We start from the raw sequence: 17,784 nt of genomic DNA, 5'->3' as shown, positions 1-17,784 counted from the left end.
AATAGTAGTGAGGTAGTGGGGAGGCCAGATATTTACCTACAGAACCTAATCACTGCAACAATCACTTAGCCTGAGGAGTTTGCAACGTGCACTTTTCTCCCAGAAATGTTCCCCGCATCTTCAGAATCTGCAGTATCTTTGCTGTTAGCAAACATTAGCAGATGACACAACAACGGCTACATAAACATGAATACTAAAATCCAGATAAGCCAGTTGCCCTCCACTGAATACTTTTTTAATGTGAGCATATGCTCATGGTATTTTTCTTTTTTTAATTCTTACACCTAACACAGGTTTCCTATGTATAAAATTATTTCTAATTTATATGGTTGACTCCACATTTTGTAGTGTTACAAAGACAGCCCAATATTCTATTACACAAAAGAACCCTGACTACCAAGTGTTGTACCACTTAGAGAATCACAGGCCCGTTTGCTCCATAATAGGCACTTAAAAGTTCCTCTCTGTTTAGTCTCACAAAACGCTGGGATCCTTATACTGGACGAAAGCGGCTTCTTGGGCGGGGAGGGGGATGAATTGGGAGATTGGGATTGACATATATACACTAATATGTATAAAATAGATAACTAGTAAGAACCTGCTGTATTAAATAAATAAATAAATAAAATTTTAAAAAGGAATTCATATAGACACAACAACCTGCATCAGATGACTGTAAATAAAAGCAGTCCTTTTCAGAAGTTAAGAATGAACTCCGATAAAAATGAAAACAAAACAAGAAACAGCGGCTTCTGTCATGAACACATGACATATTTTTCTGCCGCACTGTAAGAACATTATAGCAGTTGAGAGTGTTTATCATTTGTTTGCCTATCAGATAAAGGGACTACCGATGGTTTAAATTTTACTGGTTTTCGTTTTACTTACCCTTGAACGTTTCATATCTAACTGCCTTTCTGCGTGTGTCATCATTTAAAAATTGCTCACCAGATCTCAGAAAGTGGTGTTACTTATTAATTTAAGAACTGAGTATCATGGAAATGATGCCACGTCATTTATTCAACATTCATGGAGTTCAGTTTACACAAACTCTGGCATCCTCGTTAATTCTCTCTTTACCTGATGGTGGCTAACACTAGTTTGGAATTGTCTTCAGAATGCTATAAATTTCATCCCAAGGCAAAAAGCCTTAAGGAAACCGGTCACGGGGACATTTGCTTAGTCAGCAAACCTTGTATTATTGCCTTTTGAATTATTCTTCAGCCTCAACACAATTCATATTTACACGGTTGCATACAGGTATCCTGGAACTTGTGATCTGCAGCTTCAGTGATTCTTTGCAGGCCTTCCCTCGGATCACAGCCCTTCTACAGTAGATGCTCGTTTGACTGTGGTCTAAGGGATGGATCGGAGGGAGGGGCAACAGGGTGGAAAACGTGTCAGTTTCTGGGGGCTGCCTCTCCACACAGCTGGCATAGAGGTTGGGGGAGTGGGGTGGAAAGCAGCACCTCCTTAGATGCCTGTGAGGAAACAGACAATTTGTACGGGTTACAACTACTCAAGTCATCCACCAGGGGCAAGGGAGAAGCAAAAGGGCGACAGGAAGAGACTCAATCCAGAAATACTGAAGGTCTCCCTTAGATGCCTTTGGGGACGCTGTTGTTCGGCCTATACGTTACCACATTAACAGGTTTTCTAATTTAGGGGCCTCCCTTATTTAGCGCCTTTTAACCCACAGTCCTGCAGACAATCAGACTGTGTATGCATTGGTCCCACTGGCTCAGCACACTTGTGGATTTACGGGTGATGTTAATACTCGCTGACTGATGTGACAAGATGATACTTTCAGATTAGCCCTCGGATTTGATTGGTCAGTGCTTCAGTCTCATTCAGCTTCTCATAAAACCATATTATTGATAGGTTTTGATGCAAAACTAAAGACTCACCAATCGAAAGCTGTCCGCTCAGGGTGAGCTGCCATGATACCTCGACTTAAAATAAAACCGTCACTTGCTTTAGTTTAATCGTCAAACCTTTTGGTCTTCGCTGCAAGAAGAACTGAAGTCACAGTAAGCGTCTGTGTTCTTGAGTATTTCCAAGATGCGTGGGCACTTGGTGATTCTCAGCTTCTCAAGGGAGCATGGTAACCGTAGCATGGTCCACGAGTTCGGTCAGTGTGCTGAAGTGGTTCGTGAAAATCTTTGTGCTCTCTCTGTCCCTGGTAAAAGTTGATGATGCTGAAACATTCTATTTTGATTCTTTGGATTCTATTTTGATTTCTTTGATTTGGAAAAAGCAGTCTAATGAATGATGACGCATAACCGATGAGGCCCTTTTGCTGGCTCTCGAATTGCTTGTTTACATGGATTGAGGGTGGAATGGGTTGGCTTTTTGCAAGAGTGTTTAAAAGGGCTTCTGGACTGTACTCCCTAAACAGGATTTGCAAGGCTTTTAATGCTTTAAAAGGGGAAGTTGGAACCAAACTGAGCTGTCTGTCAAGGTTGTTCTTCCCACCTCCCACCCCCTTTTAAGCAGACTTGGAATTGTTCTTGGAATTAAACTGAACTTAGGTCACTAAAGGGAGCTTGGCTGGCGCTTTCCCAAAAGCAAACCCCATGTTCCGTTGTCATATTGCCTATATTGATTTTTTTCTCCCTGGTACCTTTATCTAGGGCTGCAGAGGGGCATTGCTAAAGTCCTGTCGTCTTTTCTCTTTGCAGGCTTGTTGATCGGTGCTGGCTGTGCCCTGTACCCCCTGGGCTGGGACAGTGAGGAAGTCCGGCAGACTTGTGGCTACATTTCTGGCCAGTTTGACCTCGGTAAGTTCTCTTCATGGATAGTACTCCTTTTAGAAGAGAACCTTCTCTGATCTTTCATAGAAGGAGAAGGTGGAAAAGGGATGGGGAAGAAAAACACATCCCAGGATTGGAGTCAGCAGCCATGTGTAACAATACACATACATTCATTTACTCAACTGTTTAGTAGAGCTATGTATAATCTACTGTTGGCCTGTACTATGGGAAGTACTGTAGATACAAAGAAAAGAAATGGTCCTTGCTACGAGGAGTTAATATTCATTAATTAATTCATTCAGAATCATATATTTGAGTCATTTCATGCACTAAAAATAACTCTCTCTGTGGAATTCACTGTCTATCTGAGAAGATAAAGTAAATAATATGATCAAGAAAATGACAGGGCTTCCCTGGTGGCACAATGGTTGAGAATCTGCCTGCCAATGCAGGGGACACGGGTTCGAGCCCTGGTCTGGGAGGATCTCACATGCCGTGGAGCAACTAGGCCCGTGAGCCACAATTACTGAGCCTGTGCTCCGCAACAAGAGAGGCCAAGATAGTGAGAGGCCCGCACACTGCGATGAAGAGTGGCCCCCGCTCGCCACAACTAGAGAAAGCCCTCGCACAGAAACGAAGACCCAGCACAGCCATAAATAAATAAATAAATAATTTTTTTTAAAAAAAAGAAAATGACAGTCAGTGCTAAGGAATCTAAAGCAGTTTCACTCCAGGGTAATACACAACTTTGTGAAAGAGATGGGAATGGAGCTGGGTCTTAAAGTGATGTGTGTGGATTATCTGGCAGGCAAGGATTACAGTTCAGCAAAGCACAGGGGAGGGATGAAGAAAGCTCATCAGGGGACCATAGAGACCCAGGAAAGACGGTCTGTGATTAAGTAGGCCACAGTTCACACCTTGATGAAGGGCTCATCATTTTTTCTGTGTACTAATCAGAAAATTTCAGATACTTCTCACTTGTACAGAGAATGTATTCTACTTACTTGGCAACCTATAAAAATGTTTTGCATAATACGACATGGTTTGCACCATTATAATTTGTAATGGTTAGCTAATATTTCAGTTGGTTGAGAAACCTACATTTACTTAACCACTTGCTTATTTCTTTCTAGTTGGGTATTTTGTCTGCTCGGTTTGTGTTACGTAAACATATTGTAAGGAGTAGTTTAATGAATATAAGTCTTCTCTTGACTGAATTATTTTCTTAGGATGTTTTTCTAGAATTGGTGTTAACTAGACCGAAGATTATGAGCCCATAAAACACTTATTGCCAAATGATAGCCAACATATTTTTCCCTAATATATGGATAGACAGATTAAGTTTTTGACAATGAGCACATAATGAGTTACTAACTTAAACATCTATCTGCTTTTCACATTAAATATTTCTAAGTAGAAAAGTTTCGAGGGAACTGGTCTAACGGCAGTATTACTATATCCCAATTCATTTAAAAAGTTTTTGTTAGAACTTATTAAAAAAAAAAAAAAGACACTTCTCTGGCAGTCCAGCGATTAAGACTCCGTGCTCCCACTGCAGGGGGGCGCGGGTTCGATCTCTGGTCTGGGAACTAATATCCCGCATGCCACGTGATGCAGCAAAAAATAAATAAATAAAAGAACTTATAAGAGAAAAATTCTGTTGGATACTGAGAAAAATGGGCAGATGTGATATCATATAGAAAGTCTGTGAATTTGAAAATGAAGCAATTTTTGTTTGACTCAATGGATGACAAACACCTGCTTCCCTCAAAATACTACTGGCTCTTTGGGTAGAGGAGATGGTGCCTGAAATACCACCCAATTTGCATGGATAAAAAATCAGAGATTTCCCTCTGCCCATTCTTCCCTCATTGAAGGCGAAGCCATCCTAAGTCTAGATTAGTTTGTGATTGTTGTAAATGCAGAGAAGGGGAAAATGCTGGCACAAAGTTAACCGCTAGCCTATCCTGTTTTTTTTTTTGGAAAGCAAACTGTGTCCAGGGGAGATATTGCAATACAGTATTTGGCATTTTTCTTTCTCTGGTATTTGAGGGATTCTTTGCTGTTTCACACAGGCCTCAACTTGGTTAGAATTCTGTTCTTGCTGGTGTCCTGCTGTTGTGTTTTGCCGTATTAATTAGCAGGTTATAATGAAACTCATATCCTGTTTTTGCAGTTTTCGCTACCGCACCCCAGGATTTTACAGCTTCTCAGCACTGAGGATGAAAAATTTGAATGTCAGAATTAACTTTTAAAACAAAACACTTGCCTCTTTCTTTGCTAGTGATGATAATTTTCTTATATTATAAACTCACTAAAGCCATTTTAGCAACCTTAAGATTACAGCGTTGTTTTAATTTTGGCCTTTTTAGTTTTAAGTTTCTCTTAGATTGGATGATGAGAAAAAAAATCAAAACTGGCATTATCTACAGATAAAATGAGTTCTAGGTCCCCTGAAGAAGTATTTTGGGTTTATCGAGTTCCATTTCTCCAGGTTACTATTAGTTTTTCAGACTCTGTGATCTTTTCTTCCTAAAGGGAAACCGTGGCATGGAGATGTCACCACACCTCTCCCACCGAACTTCCTGTGTTTTCTGTCTTTACGAAAGTATTCCCGTTCTCTGGAACACGGATGAGAGCTGAACTTCAGGGAGTGAGTGACGTCAGAGATTACGGAGCAAACGTGAAGGAGCCTAGGGCTGGGCTGGGGGCCGCATGGGAGGGTGAGCGTTCTCCGTAAGGGTGACTCTGTAGCCCCGTTTTAGTGGCGTTCACGCTGCTAGCCATGGCCGTACCGTCTGTGCCACTTCTGAGAATCTGAGCTTGTTTCTGCTCCTCTCCATGGACAGCGTGTGGATGAATCTTTCCTCCCGAGGGTCGGGCAGTTTTATTGATGTTATTAAGGTTCACGGCCTCCTTATAGTGGAATGTGGGTGCATTTCTTGGCGTGCCGTTACTGAACCGTGATTGTTCTCTTTAGAGCAGGGGTCCCCAACCTGTTAGGAACCGGGCCGCACAGCAGGAGGTGAGCGGCGGGCGAGTGAGTGAAGCTTCATCTGCCGCTCCGATTGCTCCCCGTTGCTCACATTACTGTCTGAACCATTCCCCGCCGCCCCCACCCCCATCCGAGGAAAATTTTTCAGGAAACCAGTCCCTGGTGCCAGAAAGGTTGGGGACCGCTGCTTTAGAGCATGTCCCCAAAGAAATCATTGTTGCTTTTGTTCCCACTTTGGCAGATTATTTAAGGAGTGCATTCATTCAATTATTCAGCAAAGGAATATTTATAGGGTGCTTTCGATGTGCCAGGCCTTGTGCAAGGTGCTGGGGACATGGCATCAGGAACGAATTTAAAAAGACACTATTTATTCCCCTCATGGAACTTAAAAACTAACAGGAAAGGCACATATACTTGAATATATATATATATATATATATATATATATATATATATATATGTGTGTGTGTGTGTGTATGTGTGTGTATACACACACACACACACACACACACATATACATATGGAAAGTGTGTTAAAAAGGGTCAGGCACTGTAATGGGCATTGTGGTTGTCTTGCCAATATTATTCCACTCTAGTTGGTCAGTCTAAGCCAAAGTTTGGCAAATGTTTCCATAAAGAGCCAGAGTCAGATCATGAATATTTTCAGCTTTGCAAGCCATATGGCCAAGTACATGGTAAGACAGTTCCTATATGAATGGTGTGACTGTGTCCCAATAAAACGTTATTTACACAAACGGGTAGTGGAGCTGTAGTTTGAGACCCCTGACCTCAAGCAAAGCATCCCCCTGATGTGCCAGAAACGTGTTCATTCCATTTGTGCTGATTTATCGATTCCTTCAGTCGGTCAGGATATAGGACTTGGCACCGAGCAGCCACATCCAGTTATCCTAGTGTCCTTTGTAAATACTACCGTTTTCTTGTTGTGTCGTGTTGTGACATAAGGTGAGAAAAGCACCATTATTTAAGCTTGGTCATCCCACCTCTTAACACTAGCATGGAAAGCTTAAGCTCATTTGGGCGAGTGAGACTGGAGATGTTTCCAGAGGCTTCTGAGAAAGATGGAATCACATGCCTAAGGAAGAGGCTTCAGAGGCCATGGTCTCCCTCCCTCTGGCAGCCACCCCGACAAGGTGGAATAGCAGGAAGGAGCAGGCTGCAGGGCAGAGGCGGGCAGAGAAACCAGCCTGTGGGCAGGCATCCCTAGAATTTCCAGCCTTGCTGACACACAGTAATTCATTTCCTTACAGGGTAAAGATGGAGGCAGGCCTTCTCTTACTTGCAGCCAAAAGCAGCCTGACTGGTATTTCATTTAGTTGCTATTTCACCATTCCAGGGGCCCTGACCTCACCTGGGTGCTTCTTAAGGAGGTGTTATTTTTAGCTGAGCCCTCAAGGCTGTAGAGGATTTAGGTAGGTAAAGGGTGAATGTGGGCGTGTTTTAGGGTGACAGGGAGGTAGGTTGCAGGCAGGTCAGGGAGAAGAGCCAGGAAGAAGCCTGATAAGGCACCAGAGGGGGTAGGAATCCTTGGGGGGGCTAGGAAGGGCCTCCCAGGGAAAGAGCATTTAAACTGAGTCCAGAAATATGAGTACTGTTTAGGCAAGGAAGGGACTACGTAAAAAGCTCACATTTGTGGTTGTAACATAACGTGGTTACACGTGGGAGCCTAATAGAATCTACTTTTTTAAATGCCTGCTTTCCTTAGAAAGGCACTTGGGGGAGAATTTGTTTTACATTCATCGAAAACAGTTTTATCAGGCTATTGATTATTTCTCAAGCATTTTCATATTTTATCAAGTCCCGAGCCTTGAAGCAATTTTGCAAAAATACCCACTTTCACAAATCAAAGACTGTTACTCTGCTTACCTTTAGATCACGCTTATTTATGAGGAAGCAAGGAGCAGGTTTGAATACACGCATTTTAAAAACAGGGAAACAAGAATTTAAAACAGGCTGCATAATGAATTTCTAAATTCCCCCACTGAAACTGCATAGCTTGCCTTGACAGTCGTTCTCAACCTTTAGCATTGGAATCAGAGGTAGGCTGGTTGAGAGTATAAATTTTTAGTTTCTATGCCTTGGGTATTATGCTTCTCTCATTTGTGTTTCAAACAAGGATCCCCGGTGATTCAGGTATAAGTGGTCAGTGACCATACTTTTTTTAAAAAGCCTGAATTTATATAGAAAAATTAATTTTTTGTATCTTGCTAGAATTTAGTTTAACAAACATTCATTCATTTTGTTTTATATAAATTAGGAGGCTTTAACTTTAGGTTACAAAAATCTGATGCCAACTGGCTTAAACAAAGAAGACATTTAAGATCCCTTATTACAGGAAGGCCAGAGCCAAGGTGAACTTCAGACTTGACTGAGCCAGGGGCTCAAAGATGTTGTCCATCCCAAAGTCCTTCATCCTGAGGCTAGCTCTCCCCTTGGTCGGAAGAGGACTGCATTTGGCACTTGTGGCTCTAAGCATCCTTGTTCATGTGAAATAGGCGAGGGCGAGCTTCTCCCCCAGTAATGGAATAAAAGTCTCTCTCCTCGGTCTAGTTGGACCAGTTTGTCACGTGTGCCCATCTTGAATGAATAGCTGCTGTCAGGCAATACCATGTACGGATTGGCTTCTTGTGGCCCAGCGTGGATGTGTTCAGAGTTTTACAGAACCAGGTTTACTGAGAAGTAGTGACATTTGTAAGTGGACGATGAGACTAAGAGGAGAAAAGGCATCTCAGTCTCTATTTTTTGTCAGACTTTGGTGCTCTGTGCTCCTTCTGTCATGAAGTCCATGGTTGTGGACAAAGGGACAGTAATGGTTTATGCTGTGCAAGTGGTAATGATTCTCTTTATTAATTTTTAAGAGAACAAAACAGTACAAGTGAAAAGAATAATACATAGTGTAGCATAGCATCTTCGCGTAACAAAAGCCCAGTAGATGTTTGCTATTATTATGCACATTGTTTGTACAGGACCATTTTTAATGAATATTTGCTGATAATCTCTATTCTTCCTTTATATTCCATGCCAGCAAGTTGGGATTTACACATTAAGCATAAGGGCTTTATCATCAGGCTGTCCAGTTGATTTAATTTATGCCTCAGAGATATTTTCATCCACCAAAGACTTTTCTAACTATATCCTTATGATCAAAAATAGAGTTTCAAAAAAATTTAAAAATTTTAAAAATTAAAAAAAATAAAAAGTAGAGTTTCAATTAATTTGTCTTGCTAATTTGCCAAGTAAATTTGAGTAATTATTGCTTTCACTTTGCTATTTAATTTGATTAAGAAGCCATCATGTTTCCTGTTCTTGAAATTATGCTCTTGGCTTCTCAAGAACAGTACCATACACTCGGAAAACTCAGAACCTCTCAGTGTCAGAAAAGAAGAGAGTCTGTTTCTTCCAAATTTTCACTCCAGGGAAGAAATCTCTTCTCCTCTGATCTGAGCAACGACCATTGCACATCTCTTTGGATACGTCTCCTTGAGCTCTTTGACTCCTGACTCGTGTTTTCTCTCATCCCAAATCAAACTGCACTTGAAAAAAAAAATGATTGGCAAGCTATGGGGGGGGGGGTCAGTGGGCCAAAATGGGAACGAAAGTAGAAAATTTCTTTTTTGAGCTTTCTCAAGCTTGGCGTTAGTGGGTGTTTCTGAAGCTGAGTGACCCAGTTTTCCTGATGTCCACATAGAAGCTTCTACTTCTGCAGACGATAGCAGGAGAAGCTGCTCTCAGCTTCTGTGATATTGAATAAAACAAGCATCCCTTTGGCCAGAAGTGAGAAGACTCCAGTGACTTACGTGGACTTTTGAGGCTGCTTCATGCAGACCAAGCGGAGGCTTTGCCCAGGGGCTGCAGCCGTCTGAGCTGTGCGGGAGCTGGGCTGGCCTGCTAGGCGCTCCCAAAGAGCAACAGGCAGCATCTGTTGCTCCGTTTGGGAAGAGACCGCTAACACTTGATGCGTTTCTGGTCATTGCTTAAAGGTAATTGATGATCCCGTTATGAGACTGCTATTTGGGAGACGGGTTAGAGGTAAGGTGTTGAATATGCATTGAGATTTAGCCAAAGGTAAAGTCTTTAAAGCAGTGATGATTTCCCGCCTCCTCCATGGCTATTATCTGGAACGGTTCCAAACTTTTGACACTTAAGTGCTAATCGCTGGAAGTCACTTAGAAGGTCCAGCATGAGCCTATATTCCTTCTCTCGGCTCTAGTGCAGGAGGGTGACAGAGGGAAGCCGGGCAGCTGCTGTGAGTTAAACCAAGACCTAAACTGGTAGGCCTGGGGGGACCCGTGAGAACATTCTAGAAGGTGATGCTGGAAAGGATGCTGGGAAGCCGCCACAGGCAGAGGAGGTCCAACTTGGCTGGTGATGAAGTGACGGAGCAAAGTGTCTCCAAGGAAAAAACAATCAGCTTTGTTGGTCACTCAGCTTTCCTAGGGGCCTCATTTTCAGGAGATGAAGGATTTTCTGTGTTCATTTCAGAAAGTAGGGAGAAGAATCAATTCATTTCAGGGGCATAAATTCAACCCGCCCATTCCTGGGACCATGACAATAACATTAGAGCATGAACATTTCCACTTTAAGTTATAGCTGAGTAAATGCCTCTGATCCTGCTTTAGGAAAAAGCACCCCATTCTGTATAATCATAGATCCAATTCTATCTGCTTCCCTAAACACATCTTTGCAGGTTCCTATGGGACAGGATTTTTGCAACTTTGGTGCCTATCTCAGTGTTTGGCTCATAGCAGTATTTAATAGACATATTTATTTATTCAACAAATATTTATTAAGCACATTCTAGGTTCCAAAAATTGTGCCAGATACTTAGAATAAAATTATGAATTAGATAGACATGATTCTTACCTGCACGTCACATATCTGCTGTCTACGAAACGGTTAAAAGAAGGGAGAGAGGGAGGCTGAGAGAGAAAAGGAAGGAAGAGAGAAGATAAAAAGGAAGAAACCCTATGGCTCATTTTTGACCACTAAAAAGGCAGCTGCCATCATGTTTCTGTATCCACTTGGCCACTGATATCCTGGTGAGAATCATGACATTACTCTCTAAGGGACTAATGGCTTAACCATCTCCTAGAAAGTAATCAAGTTCAGGGTCACAGTTTAAAAAACCAAAAGCCCTGGTAGATGAAAAAAGAAATTGCTCTAAATCTTTTCTTCCTGAAGTCTTTTTTGGTCTGGTTATTTTAGAGCAGGATCTTGCCCATTGTTGTATCAGTGCCTTTTAAAAACCTAAAGTGGCTTGCAGCGATTTGCAGCAGTGGAATTCAATGCTAGTGGAAAAAAGGAAATGTGCTTAGAAAACCTGCAGGAAATGAGAAATATCATTCTTCCCAGTATTTTGGTGGCTGTATCTTAATACTGAGATGTTAAGAAATATTAAGATATGGCCACCAAACTATTGGGAAGAATATGTTAGTCTGTCTTTTAAAGATCCTTCTTCATGTTTTTTCAATGTTATCCTTTTGTAAAAACAGAAAATGATATGCCTGAGTGGTGTGCCATTTTAGATTCAGTTTACTGAAGGAAGTTTAGGAGATTGAACTGGTTCATTCTCGTTATTCTTTTGTATTATGTGCGCTTTACTATTTCCTAGTATGTTTCGTTTGAATATTAATCTGGGGGTAGAAATGCACTAACACTAAATTTAACGGGTTTTGATGTTTTAGATCGTCTCTCAGGAATGAACTTTGTTTAATCGATTACGTTAACAGTGACCCTGAGAAAGAGCAATTAAGACAAATGGGCTATATGAACATCATCTTGAATAAATATGTAGATTTATTAAATGTTTCTGATAGTTAAGGATTTAGGGATAAATCTATTAATTAAAAAGAAGAATCTACTGCCCACCCCCAACATCCCAAGCTGATAATTCCTTCTGATAACATAATACAACCCCTTTGGGAAGCCTCCTACCAGCTCCCTGCCCTCAAGGAGATTACAGTTGAGAGAGTTCACACAGATTTGTTTTAGACCGTCCTCTTATCTAATTGTCTGTTCGTTGGGAATAGTAACACTGAGGAAAGACCTTTCACTAATGTTCCTGGGAGATGTGTCTATATGAACGTTAGAGGAGAGTTCTTTCAAATCTTTATATTGTGGCTCTTAATCCTGGGAGAAATATTTCTGCCCCAGAATTGAGAATTCACATTACTGTGTTAACTCCTATGTTAGTGACCTTCCTGTGTGTTTTTGCCTTTGTTCTGTAATAGAAATAGAAGATAGACCTCTTAACGGGTCTCCTGTGAGGAAAGGGTCATTGGTAAGCATTATTGGTTAATAATCCATCAAAAGTGGTTTTAGAATAAAACCAAAAATGTAACAAAGTAATCAAAGGGCTGATCTGACTTTTCACCTGATTTTTAACCTGGTAGAGTGTTGACAAAAACTAATTAATATAGAGAATTTGTAGAGTAAAACTCATCTATCAGATCTTTTCAGAAAGTTCTGTACAAATGAGTTATTCCAGATAAATGAATGTTCCTCTTAAAGGAAAAGACATGGACTGGATTTGAATCTCAGTTTCACTCCCCGAGAGCTGTTTGATTCTGGGCAAGTTATTTGAGCTCTCAGAACTTCAGTTCTTCATTCTCTAAAAGAAGATAACAGTACCTGCTTCACCTGCCTGTTAAAAGGATTGAAGGGGGTAGTGAAAGATGCTTTTGCACATGAAGACGTACAAATAAATATCAGTTCCTCCTTGCTGCCTGAAACACCAACACATTTCCTGTTTTAGTCATGTTGAAAAAGTCTGAGGATGTATCATATACTTTTCCATCGCTTTAGCCAGAATATATAAAAGATAAACAAGACTTAAAAAAAAAAAAATCATTAGCTGCTATGCTGTCATGCGGAGTCATCCCCAAGAGCCATGGACATTTGTTGAGTGATTTGCCCTTTTACTAAATAACCAAGACTGGGAAAAACTTTGAGTTCTTTCTGCTTTTTTTGTAGTTGTTTTGCAACAGTTTTATGTCACCCTGTCAGCGATTATTCATTGCAGTTCTTAATTACCCCTTTCTCTCCTATTCTTTTACTTCTAATTTGTGTCCTTTCTCAAGTCATCATAAATCATCTGAGAAGCGTGCTTTAAAAAAACACAGTTCAGCTCTGTTTCTGTGCACTGTGCATCTTTGAGGCACTGATTTTTGTATGTTCTGGACAGGGTTTTTTTTCAACCTCTTGATTTGGGGTCATGCTTTGGAGAGCTGCTACATGATATCTTAGTACGTCAGCTGCTTGGGTTAGCAGCTGGGTGTTTTGATGACACTGGTAATTGAGTTCAATGTTACAGTAACCCTTGTTCTAGGGATGAGTTTTAACTTGAGGTCTCCAGACCATTCAAGAAGCCCAAAGTCCATCCATCAACAGGCTTCAGGGAATTTGTTACCCCACTGAAAACTGTGCAGAGTTTATATGCTTGCGCATGTGTGCTTTCTTCTGGAAAGAGTAGTCATAGTTTTTCTTTATTATTCAAGTGGATTCCTGGCACATGAAGACTCAGAGCCTGTGGTAAGCAGCATTTGGAAGTCTGACACTGGAAAGCTTTAGAAGCCTGAATTCTAGACCTAGTCTCCCAACAATCCTCAAATCTCCCCCAGGAAGCTGGAAAGCCATTGGGTTCCTTTGACTTGATTTCATTATCTACCAAAGTGTTTGTCAGAGGGAGGTTATAGGGAGAAACATCTCTACTTGCAATAGGCATTATTGCAAATAAATACTCCCATACACCAATTCTAATTTGAAATCGTATCTGTGAAAATGAGCGTTCCACCTTCCTAAGGAATGGAATACGCTTCCACTTAGAATCCTAGCCAGGTTCTTTAGTGGGCCGTCCTCCACCATGCCTGGGGAGCACGTTGTTCTGAACTGCCTTTTCAAAGATGTTTGTATAGTGAGCAGCCTTGGAAGACAATGACTCCTGCTGGAGCAGAGGACAGGTTTTGTTTATTGTTCCCTATAATAATGTCTCCCTCTGGGGCAAAGTGTGGGTGGATTTGCTTGCAGCCTGTTATAAAAAAAATTGGGGATCCGTAAGCTTAGGATTCCTTCACGGTGACACAAACTTACTGAGTTTACTGCGTCAGCCCCTGTGGGATGGATTCTTCACCAGACGTGAAGCTCATGCTGGTTGCTGTGCTGAGGCTAATAATCCAGTCCTCCATCTCCAATCCAGAAGTCTCCTAGCTTTCGCCAGCATCCATGAAAGTGGGGCAGGCTAACTTGTTAGCTTACGAGTAGAATAAAATCTCAGATTCTTCAAAGTTCTTAAGACCACTGTTACGATGCCTGTCATTCGTTTAAAAATACTTTAGAATAGACAGACTGAGATGTGTGAGTGAGTTATAGGAGGTCACAGCTCAGGTTCAGGATCCAGAGTGGAAACTCAAGGCTACTATTACCCATATCTCGACCAACACCAGAAGCCTCACTATTAGTATAGCCATGGTCAGAAATGGATTTTAATAGTAGAACTGGTGTTTTATTATTAAAACTGGTGTTTTAATGGTGGAATTGGTGTTCTACTTTATTAGCATGATAAATGTTAAAAATGGACTGTCATCGGTGAAATTAAAGATGTTCAAGATTATGGATTGGCTTGAAGAGCTAGAGATACTCCCTGTACTTACATGAAAGGATTTAAACAGCCATCCAGGCATATAGCCATTATTGTAAGTCTGAAAGATATTTAAACTATTTAACAACCAGTATGTCATGGGCCCTGACTAATCCAAACTAAAACAAATGCTGGAGCAGGCCCCCAAGGGGCCCTGCTCGGCCAAGCACTAGCTTTTTTACTCCTGGGACATAGGATTCCCTAGGGTTCTCAGAGGAGCGAGGGGCCAGTGGGGCATGTGGAGAACTTGGGGCAGTGGCTGTTTATGCACCAGTACAGCGATACGCATTTTAGTACTTTTAACAATGAGAACAGCTTTGCTACAGCATTCCAGCTGTGCCCATTGTGTCCTTAGGAATGGCAGTCAAAGCTTGATCCTCCCTAAGGACTCCGTTTCTAGTCTTTGGTTCAGAGGATTTTTGGTTATTTGTTGCCGGAAGGAACAGAATTCTTCCCTGGACCTTGCTTCATTTGCCTCCAGTGTTTCTTTCATGCAAGATGGTAGCCCAATCGCTTAAAACGATAGGGAGCTAGGATTTAACTAGCTCTCAGAACAGTTTAGTGAGCTGATTTGTGCCTGCTTTTTGGTGTTTGTTTAATAAGTGTCGGTATGTGTAGCAGGATGTGGTCCGAGACTTGCTTTCATGATAACTTGGAAATGAGGTTGTTGGAGAGTAGCTACGCCTTACCATCCCTCTTGCTTCTTCAGTGGGTGTTGTAATTTACCAGAGTCTCAAGGTTGTGCTTGACCAAACTGGATTAAGTCCGTTCCCAAGAGCTACCTTACAAGCAAGGAGCGATCATCAAGGAAACCTTTTGGACCAAGGGCAGCCACCCAAGATCAAAGCAGCCCTTGCGGCCACACATTTCCATTTCACTGGATACAGAGACTATATTCAGAGGCTGCTCGGTGGCCGATGAAAGCGTGACAGGTGCAGACGGGAGGGTAGATAAAATGCCATCCGGCTGGAAACTGGCTCGTGGGATTGTTGGAAGATTGGCGGCAGGCACAGGCCACACTGGGAAGCAGCAATTAGAGACAGCCTGGGTCCTTTCACACTGTCTTTGGGGCCGTCCATGAGTCAAAGGAGCTGAATTTCAGGTAGTTTCAGCCTTTATAAATGGCAGCTATAGAAAGAAACCAAAGGATAATCTTTATCGCCAGGCACTGAATAAGGCACCGCTGGTTATCTCAGCCACCTCCACACGGAGTTGGGATTCTGTGTCAGTTCACAGCATGAACACAAAGGCCAGCGGTACACATTCTGTATATGGAGCCAATGTGTGTGCCTTATCATCTGAACAACGGCATTATCTCTAGTGAAACTTTTAGGGTGGATCCGGTGCTAAGGGGCAAGAACTAATAAACAACCGCGCCAGCAGAGACTCCGCTGGCCAGACTGGACAAAGCGTGAACCATCGTCATGGGTAAATCGTGCAAATGTATAGTAACAAAACTATCCACCGGGCCATGGAACAGAGGTCCATTTGATTGGTGTGATCATAAGAATTCACATGCTGCTCCTGGGAGGGATCTTAGGCACAGATACAGATCTTGGCATCTTTAAGAAATGTCAATGAATAACCGTACCCACAGGATGATATGATGTCACAGCATGTGTCATATCGAAAACCCTGAACCTGGATATGTTGCTCTTTTTTCAAAGATGAGAAAATTGAAAAATACCCAGCCCTGACTATGGCAGATAATCTGTGTCCCTGCTTAGTGCACTGCCTGTCAGAGATGTGGTCAGTTCACCAATATGTAGTGACGAGATATAAAACACACTGAACTTTCAGTGTTTTGCCTTCCTAAAGATTATATAGAAAACCTTGAATTACCTGACATGGCTGAAAAGACACTTTTTAGTGTTATTATTTTGATTGGTACAGCAATGCCACCGAGTATAGTCTCTTTACCTTTCTATTCTTTTATATTCCTAAAATGTAGTGCAGGATCTCCAAAATATAAAAAGTCGTAGTATTGAGAATGTAACAGATTTTTTCTTTTTTTATATATAAATATTCATAGTAACAAACTTATCTCGTCATATGTGTGCCATATGGTACCCTATGTACAAAGATAAATACAGTTAACTTCTAATGGCACTGTGGTATGAATTAGGTAACTTCACAATACTAAGACCATCTTATCTAATAATAAGGAATATACATGCTTCAATTATCATCTTTCAAACTTGTTTAAAATTAAAGGTTAAATTTATAGATTTTAAGTTTAAAACACAAGGAGAATTCAGATGCTGCACCACTCACCCTACTTTTTCTGAACTTAAACTGAAATTTAATCACTTTTCTGAAGGCACCGGGGTATGTTAATTTCTCTTGCCATTCCTCTGTCTTGTGGGAATGCTGTGTAGGCAAGGCATCTCTGCCACCATTTTCGTGGTTATGTGATCCTGACAGGGGTTTCAGGATAAGATGATGCAGGGCCCCGATTTAGTGTAGACTTTAGGAAGAAGGACCCTGGATGGATCTGACATGAAAGAAAGCAATGAGCAAGTTTGGTGTGGTTCACAAGGGAGAGCCCTGGGAGCCCAGGTGTGAGCGGAAGTGACAAAGCATCGGTTCCCAGGCAGCCACGCCCAGCAAAGTCACCTGGAGTTCTGGTTCTCGGGGCTTCCAGTTTCTCTGACGGACCCATCTCGGCTCTGTTCTCTATCCCACGTAACACTGCTCCTTTTTTTGTGAAATTGTGGTAAAATGTATATAGCATGACATTTACCATTTTAATCATTTTAAAGTATACAATTCAGTGGCATTAAGTACACTCACAATGTTGTGCAACCATCAGCACTATCTGTTTCCAGAGCTTTTTCATCATCCCAAATAGCATCTATACCCATTAAATAATAACGCTCCATCATCTCCTACCTCCAGCCCCTGGTAACCACTCTGCTGCTTTCTGTCTCTATGAAGTTGCCTCTTCTAGGTACCTCATATAAGTAGAACCATATAATATTTGTCCTCTTGTGTCTGGCTTCTTGCACTTAGCATAATGTCTTCAAGGTTCATCCGTCTTGTAGCATTCACTCCTTTTCAAGGCTAAATAACATTCCATTGTGGATGGACCACGTTTTGTTTATCCATTCATCTAACCCTGCTCCTTTGTATCTAGAGCTGTTTTCACACTAGTGATTTACTTAAATGGACATGAAGTCCATATGTCTAAATGTACTGGTTTGCTCTTAAAAGAGGTTGTTGCTTTACTTTTTTCCCCCTCACAACTTTGTAATTATTGCTTTAGCTATGTGAAATTAACTTTAAATGTGCAAGCAGGTAATTGTGTAGTGCAGAGACTTATTACTCAAATAGAACTAGATTTTTGGTTAAGAATAACCCAGCATCAGCACCCTGCTTTAGATT

General features: G+C 41.5%; 1 protein-coding gene across 3 annotated transcripts in view; it reads left to right on the top strand.

The window, feature by feature from the left end:
- The window catches only part of LHFPL6 (LHFPL tetraspan subfamily member 6), a 280,940-nt gene that overhangs the window by 247,401 nt on the left and 15,755 nt on the right, over positions 1 to 17,784 (top strand). For all 3 annotated transcript variants that reach the window (XM_068526740.1, XM_068526741.1, XM_068526739.1), the window contains one exon: positions 2,682 to 2,780. In XM_068526740.1, the coding sequence (XP_068382841.1) occupies positions 2,682 to 2,780 (99 nt within the window). The remainder of the gene's footprint in view (positions 1 to 2,681; positions 2,781 to 17,784) is intronic.

Source organism: Eschrichtius robustus, chromosome 18 (genome assembly GCF_028021215.1).
Source record: "Eschrichtius robustus isolate mEscRob2 chromosome 18, mEscRob2.pri, whole genome shotgun sequence".
NCBI classification, from domain to species: Eukaryota; Metazoa; Chordata; class Mammalia; order Artiodactyla; family Eschrichtiidae; genus Eschrichtius; species Eschrichtius robustus.
The sequence above is the reverse complement of the archived record's forward strand: the minus strand, read 5'-3'. Positions and strand labels throughout refer to the sequence as shown.